Consider the following 11,267-nt stretch of genomic DNA (forward strand, 5'->3'; position numbering starts at 1 on the left):
AAGTAATAATCGCCCTAGATAGGTTACACCCCTAAATCAACTCTAACTTAGCGCAAGACTACCTAGCTAAGTGTTCCTTACTAATCCTTACTTTAATTATAGTAGTTTAGAACCCTATAACTCTTAGATCCCTACAACTTATTAAAACTCTTCTCTAAGAAAATAGGTCCTTATTCCTAATAGAAAGATTAGAGCTACCTAAGCACTATTAGATAGAAAATAGACTCCTTCTCTACTAGGATTAACTTTGCGTGCCTGTTAGATTAGTCCTATATACTAGACTAATTTGTAAGGCTTATAATTAAGTGTCTACTACCTACCTATTAGCTACTAAAACCTATTAGATTCTAGCCTAACATTACTACTAGAAAGGTATAGAGACTACCTATAAACGCTATATTTAAAACTATATCCTATGCAGGAGAGGGCACCTAAGATAGCACTAACTCCCTAGCATGCTCCACCCCCTTCCTATCCCTAGTCTACTAATGCAACACCTGTGCATTAATTTTAAGGATTTTCCCTAGGATTAACGTGGTTACAATTAGATTATAGTTATTATTAATTGCCTATTAAAGCAAGCTATTACTATCCCTTGCCACAAAACTATAGACGCCTAAGGTATAGCTACCTTATTCGTTTAGTAGGTGTACTAATTTAGACACACTCTAGATACTATTATTTCTAATTAAGGCCCTTAGTTTATATCTAGTTTCTAGTCTAAGTTCTATTAGATTATAGGCACTAAAGTTAAGCTCTCTACTACCTACTATAAATAAACTAATAAACAAACTAAGATTATAAACAAGTATATTAATTAGAGACTAAGGCCTTTTATATCCTATTACTAAGATAACTAGAGCAACCTACTACCTATAATAGACCGTGCCTAAAGTACTCTTCTATATTTATCTATTAGCATAGCTCTATATTAGCTCCTCTTTAGTTCCTTACTAAAGCAAAGTTAGTATTAGAAACTAGCAAAGACCCTATCTACTATACTAGAGAAACTAAACTATAAGGACGCCTTATCCCTTACTACTTAGATACATAACGCCTAGAAGATTGCTAAAGAAAATATAGAAAGAGCTTAAGACTAAATACGCTCTACTACTAATTACTATTGCTATCTAGTTAACTAGAAGGTTAGTAACTATATTTATCTATCCACTACTAATCTTGCTATTTTATAACCTAGCTAAAAACTATCTAAATAATAGGAAGGTCCCTTTAAGGTATTAGAACAAGTAGGAAACGCGTATTACCTCTAATTGCTACCTAGTTCTAAGATCTATAATGTTTTCTCTCCTAATATACTATACAAAGATCCCTAAGACCTATTACCTAGATAAGAGGCTCTAAAGCCCCCTAGTACCCCTATATAAGGTGTAGAGGAATAGGAGGTAGAAGAAATCCTAGCTAGCAAATTATATTAATCTAAGCTAAAATATAAGGTTAAGTAGGTTAGATATAATCCTAATCCTGTTTAGTATCCTACCTCTAACTTTATAGGTGCTCCCTATAAATTACAGGTATTCTACTAATAGTATCTAAATTAGCTAGGTCCCCTACGCAGCTTACTAAAATAGATTTAAGCCTAGGAAAAAGGCAAAGAGGATCTAATATTACTTCACGACAATTATACCTAGTATTAGAACTAATTTATATCCTATTTAGCTACGCATTATCTATTAACTACTACCTATTACTATTATTCTTGTCGCTATTTATTATTATATCCTATTTAGAACCTTTAAGGTTCCTAGGACACTACCCCTAGGAAACCTCCTTATTCTATATCTATCTCTCTATTAGACCCTAGTTTAGACTCTATATTAGCTAAGATAGCGCCTAGACTATCTTTCTTAGCTAGCTTCTAGACAACTAGTGTAGTAGGTGTAGGAGCTAGAACTAATTTAGACGCCTTCTTATTAAATCCCTTTATCTTAGCCTATACTATAAAGGTTACCTCCTAATTTAGTACTATTTCCTCTTTAAGTTTGTTAATAGCCCTTATTAAGCCCCTAACTACTAAGACTATCTTATAAATACTATTCTAAAGCTAACGTAAATTAGATATAGCAGCATAATATATAGCTATAAGGATCTTAGTAGCTTCTATACCCTTAGTCTAAGATTTAGTAATAGTAATAGTTTTAGCTAGGTTTTAGGTAGTCCTCTAAATAGTAGCCTTAAATTAGTTAATATCCTTCTAATAGCGCTTTAACACCTAGGCTCCTATAGACTCCTTAGGGGGGTTTGCTATTTAACTATAGTACTTATCTAAAGCACCTTAAAGAAGAGAGTACTTAGGCCTAATATAACTAGGAATCTATTATAGTTAGAAAAGAAACCTAGTAGACTTAGATATAAACTAGATTGTAATACTTATTCTATAAAATATAGTACTAGTATTTCTTAGAGTTCTATAAAGCAAAGTTAAAGTTAACAAACTTGCCCTAAGCTAGAGCCCTAACGGCTCGCATGTATAGAGTACAGTGGGCGGCTAGCAAGACTCCTAGTAGCACTAGGATAGGTATAGTATTTAGATCTAATTTAGATTAGCGACTATTTTAATTATATAGATCTATTACTTACTAGATTTTAGATAGGATAGATATAGGTTAAAAAGTTTAAAAATTTAGGGGATATAGGAATAAGAAAGTTAGTAGGTAGAGGGCTAGTTATAGGTAGGCTAGGGATAGGGGTCCGTGCTATAGGAAGAAGAAGTGAAGGTAAAGGTAGAGGTAAAGGTGGATTTATTTTGCAAAAAGCTCTTCTTTGCTAAGGGATCTAAACCTAATCCTAAGGATAGGGACTATCCTTTCTCTATAGGAGGGGGTAGTGTAATAATAAGGTAGAATTGCCTGCCTATTATTCTATGCTAAGTTAGGCCTAATAAAGGCCTAACTTACTTATGTATATAGAGAATAGCTTGCCTATAGTTAGGATAGGCATGTTCTTCTTGTCCTTTTGTACAAGACCTATAGGTGTAGGAATCTTATCCTTTTCTGTATAGACGCGCACTCCTATATGCCTTTAAGTCGTATAGGATACCTTTTGGATGCCCTACCTACCTAAGTCGTTATAGTAACTGTCTTAACACCTACTAGTTATAGTAATAGGGTATTAGGGTATACACGTATAAAATAACCACCCTATCTATACTAGGTATAGACCCTTGCTAGTTTCTATACATTAAATAGGTCCTGTAGGATCTAGTTAGGGCGTAATATTAGTAGTTTAGTAGGTGCACTTAATAAGGCTACTACTTCTACTATATTTATATTGCTGTCCTAATCTAAGTTAGACTTCTACTATAGTTCCTTAGACTTACTAGCCTAAAGAAAGCCTAGTTCTAGAGAGGCTATTTTAATATCTACTATAATTATCTTATATTCCTCTATAGCTATATTATAGTTTGTCCTAGAGACTCCCCTATTAAGGGAAACTAAGCGCATATAACTATTAAGAGATTACTAAAGTTATAAAAGCTTTTATTTATTATTCTAGTATAAACCTCTTAACTATATAAGGAGCTATATAAAATTTATAAAGAACTCTATAAAAGGCTAATTTTAGCCCTAATATAAGTATTCTAATATAACTTAAGCGCGCTCCTACCTATAATAGTTGCTATAATAGAACGCTAGGTAGTTAAGAAACCTGCTTATATCCTAACACTTACGTGCACTATCCTTAAAGTATAGTACTATAGCGCGCTAGACTATAGGTAATAACTAGGACTAAATATATATAAACCTTGCCTCCTTATCCCTAATAAAGACCTTATCTACACGTAGTTTAAACTCTATAGTTATTTACTAGGAGGAGAAGTTTACCTTAGTGCTATTATATAGTAAGCTAACTAGGAAAGGTTTATAATATAAGGTAGGAGAGGGCAGAGGTAGTATATTATTAAACCTAGTAGGCTTAGAGGAGGGTTAGGATAGAATCTAATTACGTATTTCCTTATTCTATTAACGTAGTATAGCTATTATAGTAGAGTCTTAAGCCTATTATTCTATTAATCTATAGACCTATTATATTAGCCTTTCTACTATATTAGGTTGTACCTAGTTATTCTAAATATCTAGCGCGTCTATCTCTTATTACTATTATAGTATGTTTAGAAGAAGATACTAAAATATTATAGACTAGCCTTAAGAGAGAATATAATAAGCGTTAATAATAGTATTTAGTATCTTAAAGGAGAGATAAGCCCTCCACGCCTTTTTATAGGTGTCTAGTGTGTTTGCTTAGTAGTAGTGTTAGACTTAGTCCGTCTTGTGTTAGACCTAGGCTTAGGCATAAGCCTAAGTCCTTTACACTAGGAGTATTTACTATATTAAAGGCGCGTATAAAGTATAGTAGGAACTTAAGCTTTAAGATATATATAATCTAGTTATATATTAGCTCCTTAGCTTAGTAGCTATATAACTACCTTAAAGGAGTAAAATAACCTATATTAAGTAGCAAGAGGTGTGAAGGGCTTGGGCGTAAGCCCAAGCCTGGGCCTAACATAGGATGGACAGAGTCCAACACTACTACTAAGCGAACACGCTACACACCTATAAAAAGTCGTGGAGGGCTTACCTCTCCTTTAAGATACTAAATACTATTATCAACGCTTATTGCATTCTCCCTTAAGGCCACTCTATAACAAGAGGAGGTATAATATATAAGGAGGTATATAGAGGGTAATACTATTATTATCCTTATAGTACTATTAGAATTAGAGTAAGTTATAGCTTATATAACTATAAGTAAGTACTAGCTAGTATTCCCTAACTATACGCTTCTTTATATAGGTATTAAAGTACTCTAACTACTTAAACCTAAGCTTATTAGTTATCTAGATATTCTTAGAAACTATAATAACCTAGTTTTAAGGTAGATTATCCTATTTATACTAGGTAGAGAGGTATTACTTGCCTTTAAAGATAATAAAGGGTAAAAAGGCCTAGCTAGTAGTATTAATACCCTAAATAACTATAACCTATAGCTAGAGGAAGGGCCTAGGAATCTAAGCTTGGTAGAGTGAGCTAACTACCTATGTGAGCCAGTTACCTGTGGGGTACGTTATACTAATACTATTAATACTAGTTATAGGCTATCTAGTTGTGTCCCCTATAGTACTATTTTACTAGGTGCAGGATATTAACCAATTTAGGTATGGTAAGGCTTGTGACCCGGACATTTAGCTTATTGCGACCCGGACGAATAACGTTTCCCGCTAGATACCCCGCAACCTTGTTACTTTGCCAGGTTAAGTATTATCCTAGGTCAATTACAGGAACTGACATGGACTGCCGAATATGAGTTGTTCCGAGATCTGTAGTGACGACCCTCAAGCTGCAGGGGATGGCGCCTATGCCATGAAATGTTAACGGAAACTCGGCACTAAACGATATCTAGATCACTTACTGGTACGCGAGATGTTCGTCGATTGTACCTGCATAGAAATGTTTCAACGAAGATGCGGCCCAGGAGCGTGGACATCTAGTGCGTCTCAAGCCAGCGCCTGCCCAGGTGTGGTGTTGTCGTGCATGCCAAGCTCGTTTATCTGTCGCTCAGCCAATATTCTTTGGCCAACCCATCACATTGCTGGAATCCTTTTTGACAGGAAATTCCTGCTGTACGTGCTTCGAAATCATCTTCAAGATCCTCAATCGAGTCTGCCTATATACAGGCAGCTTATTGACGAAGAGATTGGTCTTGTCCCGGGAGACAGGGGCATCTTCCAGTACGGCAAACGCAGTGGATACATTGACCCTCTGGACTCTTGAGCACGTCTGTGTAGTTTGTTGGAGGCGAAGACGACGCATCGCTAGATAAGCACTCTTATAGATGATGTCCAAGTTGACATCAACACCAAAGAAGCCAGCCTCGGGTAGTGTCTAGCTGCTGACCATTGAGTTCCTTTGGGCTCATGTAGAAGAGGTTCCTTCCAGCTATCATACCAGCGTCGCTCATGATAGCTTCGAAGCACCAGTCACTGAAGCCTCGTTCTGCCGCATTCCTTTATGTATTCCGGGAAACCCCGCTACTCCATCCCGTTTCTTGAGGCCAAGCAGTCCCACTTTCCTGTTGACTCGGGCCTATTTAGAGATTTCCCGTCAACCTTTTTGTTCGATTGATAAGATCCTTTCTATTCAGATCCTTAATCACCCAAGGCGCTGCTTGGTATTGTTCTCTTTCCGAGCTGTATAGCAAAGAATGCAATGCGTAGCACGCAAGCCGTAGGTGTAAAAAGTGGCAGCATGTTGTGTCATAATAGGCGTCTCTCCGGACAATAGATACTTGCGCTGTGTATACTCAGGTGTCTCATCCGAGTGTGAACGACCAACCCCACTCTTGAAGTACCTCCTCCCAATCTCTCCTCTGACCGCCGTCCAGCTTGGGACGCCAAACTTCTTTTAAAACTTTCTGCACGCTGCCGACATTCTCGTAACGATTTCGTCTCCGGATATCTTCGAGCCGCTTCAAGCAAATCTCTATAGCTGTAGCATTGTTCAGTTCTGCACCAGCAAGAAATATGGGATATAGCAGACTAGATTCGGCAGGACTACCAGGTGGTATACGAGCTATGAAATCCATGGCGCGCAAAGCACAGCTAGGAATGAGCGAGGCATGATTTGGCGAGTTTCGATACAACTGGATTAGCGCAGCAAGTCGGTAAGCCTCCGCCAGCGCAATTAGATCGAGTGCGATAGGTATTTCTACCCCCAAAGCAAAAGGGTTGTCGTAGGTCCAGTTTTGAATACCAGTCTCGATGGCATTGAAGGAAGCCTCTGTGACATGCGGAAAGGCTGGGTTGGACGAGGTTACATATTGAATGCGAGAGATGAGATCGCAAAGTTGGTAGTTGATACCCATGAGCGGATCAATTGTGCCTGGCATGAGCGGAGCACTGAGAGGTGCAAGGTCTTGTTCAAGGGAGGGGGACGGGGGCGCGTGGGACACTCTGGCCATTAAGGATGCGCTTGCAAAGTGATAAGTGAAATGACGTTGGAGCGAATCGACCTCGACACAGTCGATGATGCTTTGTTCAGGTGTAAGTGAGGCCAGGATGCGCTGCACGCTTTTGAGTTGGGAGATCCAGCGTGTGGATTTCATGCCGTTCAAGGCTTCCAATCCAACAAGGATCAGAATCACGGCTGCGACTTGATAAGTATCTTTGGGTAGCCCGCCTGATGGGACGATGCGATCCTTGATGAAAGCATAACACTTTCTTTCATGACGAGACGACACAGCACGTAGATGGGCGGCCCGCGTGTCGTCGGAGGTGCGACGTGCTAGCTGAGCCGAAGTGATGGCGAGGATGGCATCCAACATGCCGTCGATCTGGAAGGCCCATGGCATGTAGAGGGATGTGTAGAAGCTCGTTGGGGTGGTGGCGACCGAGACGCTGGGCACAAATGCTTCGACAAAGTACTGTAAGAGATGCTTCCTTTCTGACACGGCGTCTGCTGGCAGGGCGTCCCATATGTCCAAAGCAGGCCGTAGCGACGCCACGGCAGGCCCAGGCGAAGGTGGGCCCGGGGTTGGAGAGGAGTCTGCAACCAGCTTGCGAGGAGCCTGCCATGCGCAGCTGAGATTGAGCCGCGTACAGTGGTTGCACTGAGGCTGCTGGTTGTCGCATCGCTTGCGCCGTTGACGACATGTCAGACAGCCTTGGCGGCTCCTGGGAGCGAATTTCCGCTGCCGTGGCTTTGGCTCAGCCATGGCAAGGAGTCGTCACCACGCGCTTGGGCGGATCATGACCATCGCGTGTAGGTATGCGACCTGGGCAATCTGGGGCTGGTGACCGGTTGATGTGATGAAGCGGCGTAGGGTGGTGGGGTTGGACTTGGACTTGGGAATGGAGAATGAGGAGCCCGGGCGGGAAGTGAATGTGGAAGGTGGCGAGCAAAGGACGCCTGAGTCATGCACCCGCTGCTGGCACCCATGTCCCTTGGGTACGTCCCCGTACCTGTTGGCGACTACATGACAGCAGAACTTGATGCTCGTCACGAACTGCAGACTGCTTGCCCAAAGAGAAGAAGACTCCTGCTCTAAGTTACCGGTACACTGTCATGGTGTGGTCGTCATGTGGATTGGATAGGTAGAGACGGCAGCCATGTCTTTTGAGCTTCTTCGCGTTTGAATGTACCTACCAGAATGACCTGTACCGTATAGTACCTGTACCCCCTTAGCTGCCTATCCTACCTGCCTGCACAGTAGGAGTATGGTAATGGTACAACCTATGCTTTGCACGAGGATTCAACAGGGAGGGATTCATACCAATGGACTTGCACCCGTAGGTACCGTACCGGTACATGACAATCTCGGCTGAAGCCATCGCATGCACATAAGCCCCAGTGCCCCAGTGCATAGGTACCGGTACCGGTACCGGTAGTACGATACACACCTACTCATGCCACAATATCCCTCGAGAAGCACTACACGATGCAGCATTACATCACCCGTCCTTGCAGCCTCGCTGGCCATCGCAGGCGTAGCTGGGGAAGACTTTGACGTTTTACGACATCTTGGAGGGAACGCACAATGGCTGCCAGGTACCGTAGTTATGCCCTCGACGCCATGTCACGTGACCCTCTCACAATGACACATGGATGCAAATAGGACCCGAAGTCACCGGCATCTCATCAGACATACCTTCAGACTGCCATGTGGATCTTGCCGCATTCTTCTCGCGCCATGGCAGTCGCTATCCAGACCCTGGCGCCTATGCCGAATGGACCTCACTCCATGAGCGCTTGCAAGCCGCGCCCTTGGACGTAACAGATGCAAAGCTTGTCTTCCTGAAGACCTGGAAGCCTGTACTTACGCATCCCGAACGTCAGATCGCTCAACTATCGCCAACTGGTTACAGGGAGCTACATGAGATGGGCACTCAATGGAGGCTTCGGTATCCAACCCTATACGAGTACAACACTCCCTTCACCATGTGGGCCAACTGGTATAAATCCAGTCCTCGTGTGCGAGATAGTGCCCGTCTCTTTGCCCAGGGATTTCTCGGTCCAAACGCGACCGAGCTTGCAACCATATATGCGCTCAATAGCAGTGACCCTCGGTCGTGGATGAACTCTCTCGCAACGAGCGATTTGTGTAGCGCATATGAGGATGAAAGTGGTAGTCCATACAAGGATGAGTGGGAAGCCATCTACCTGCCACCGGTCAGAGCTCGACTGAATGCAAAGATCCACGGAGGGTTCAACTTTACCCAAAAAGAGGTATCTATCATTCCCTATCTTTGTGGCTTTGAGACGCAAACCACTGGTCGTCCCAGTCCCTTCTGCGACATCTTTTCCGAAGACGAAATTCTCCAATACGAGTATGCGCAGGATCTACGATACTGGTATGGGAATGTTCTAGGCTCGGACATCGAAAAATACCAGATGCTGCCCGTTGTCGACATGCTCGTTCGGAGATTTATGGATGGACCAGAAGCGCGTTACGAGAACGGCAACTCCACTTTCACTCCGCCCAGGATCATGGCCTCTTTTTCCAACGATGGCCAGATCAACCAGATCATTGCCGCCCTTGGCGTTTTCGACAACGAGCCACAGCTACTGGGCAATATGACTCTTCCCAACAGACTCTTTCGATCAAGTCGTCTTGTCCTAAAACGTGGCACTGTTGCTTTTGAGCGATTGTCTTGCTCGTCCAACTCGAACGAAACATCTCACGCCTATGCACAGGATCGATCCAGCGATCAGAAGTACATGCGCATTCGTCTCAACGAAGTCGTGTATCCCGTGGCTGAGTGCACAAGCGGTCCTGGATCTTCTTGCCCTCTTGCTTAGTACAAGGCTATCATCGAGAGCAAACTTGCAAGCGCTGGAAGCTTTACGAAATTGTGCAACCTCACCAATTCCTCCTTCTCTAGCCAGCCTCGAGCCGATTTCTTCATGGACAACACTTTACCTTTTGCGACTGTGGTCAAGCCTTGAGAACCTCCCCTGGTCATGTCTTTGCAGCTTGTAATTGTTAATGTATCTAATTGTAGTTCTGTCAATTGAACACAACTGGCCTTACAGCCACATGGCAACTCTGGGTAATTCGCCCGCTTCAATGATGTTCCTTGTATGCAGTATGCTTTGCCGATGAATAATTGTCCAGTCAACTGGTGAGAGCTCTCGGCGTGGTTTGACTCACGTATTGCAACATATACGTCTGCAGGGCGCGATCGTGGCTTGTTGGGTTTTAGCGACACACAAATTAACGGGGTGAGTTGATTAGCAGGCCCCACTTACGTAGGCTACCTACAACTCACTGATTTTGCCCGGCTACACAAGACGCAAGGCGCGACAACAGCTTGACGAACATTCAGATTTCGAACTTGCGAAGTCGTCAGTCAATGCCAAAGACCGCACTCGGCTGCCGGCCAGTTCCAAATGCGCATGTGATTCCTTTGCAAGGCTCACATCCACTATACCATGGTATTCACGAGATTGATCAATTGACTGACCGCCAATTCTCACCCGCATTGCCCGACGGAAAACAAGAAATCCCAGAACGCTCCCAAAATGTAGGTTGCTAACATTTGTTTTTATCTCTCGGCAAATCGCGCGGGTATACATTTACACGTAAGGCGCGTACCCGTCGCAAAACTGCAGTGGTGATGTTAAAGGGCGCATGGCGAATCGACGCTAAGTGCTCCATGGCCGAGCTCGGAGTCATTGGAGGGCTGTATATAATGGTGGCTACATAGATACGCTGGCACTCACGACATCTCCAGCAGTACCTTTGTATAGCAAAGTAAACCAAACTTACCTTTTGAATACATTCTTCCTCATACACATACTCGAACAAATACACACAACCATCTCCTACCGTCAACGCCAACGCCAATTAAGCAATCGTATTTGGAAGAAGTCCGGATATACCCTACAGAATACCTATCCAGTCATCCGATCACCAGCGAGTCGTCAAACGTCATTCGACTCGATTCTCTCACTCGACGACTCTACACGAGCTCACAATCCGTCACCATGTCTGCTTCGTCAGCCACAACGCCCCGTACCTCACTGGACATGATCAAAACACCTATGAAATCTTCCGCGGAATCCGTTGTATCATCAAACACAACACTTGGGGACACAAGCAGAGCAAGCAGCCTCTGGAGATCCGTCAAGCGTCACGCCAAGGAGCATCACGACAGCGTCAATGCAGCATATATAACATACTACGGAGGTGCAGTAGCGGTGTCCACCGCTAAACAACAAGAAGTATGGCAATATCAACGGAGATCACGATGA

General features: G+C 43.0%; 3 protein-coding genes across 3 annotated transcripts; 2 read left to right on the forward strand and 1 right to left on the reverse strand.

Moving 5' to 3' along the window:
- Positions 1-6,327: 6,327 nt before the first annotated feature.
- Positions 6,328-7,728, reverse strand: IAQ61_007407 (uncharacterized protein; the record flags this gene model as incomplete). Its single annotated transcript, XM_003840611.1, has 1 exon — positions 6,328-7,728. One exon carries the CDS (start codon positions 7,726-7,728, stop codon positions 6,328-6,330), a length of 1,401 nt encoding a protein of 466 aa, XP_003840659.1.
- Positions 7,729-8,419: 691 nt separating this feature from the next.
- Positions 8,420-9,812, forward strand: IAQ61_007408 (uncharacterized protein; the record flags this gene model as incomplete). Its single annotated transcript, XM_003840610.1, has 2 exons — positions 8,420-8,561; positions 8,629-9,812. 2 exons carry the CDS (start codon positions 8,420-8,422, stop codon positions 9,810-9,812), a joined length of 1,326 nt encoding a protein of 441 aa, XP_003840658.1.
- Positions 9,813-10,669: 857 nt separating this feature from the next.
- On the forward strand, positions 10,670-11,267 carry IAQ61_007409 (uncharacterized protein; the record flags this gene model as incomplete). Its single annotated transcript, XM_003840609.2, has 2 exons — positions 10,670-10,698; positions 10,985-11,267. 2 exons carry the CDS (start codon positions 10,670-10,672, stop codon positions 11,265-11,267), a joined length of 312 nt encoding a protein of 103 aa, XP_003840657.2.

This window comes from Plenodomus lingam (assembly GCF_022343315.1).
Source record: "Plenodomus lingam strain CAN1 chromosome Unknown contig_27, whole genome shotgun sequence".
In the NCBI taxonomy this organism is placed as follows: domain Eukaryota; kingdom Fungi; phylum Ascomycota; class Dothideomycetes; order Pleosporales; family Leptosphaeriaceae; genus Plenodomus; species Plenodomus lingam.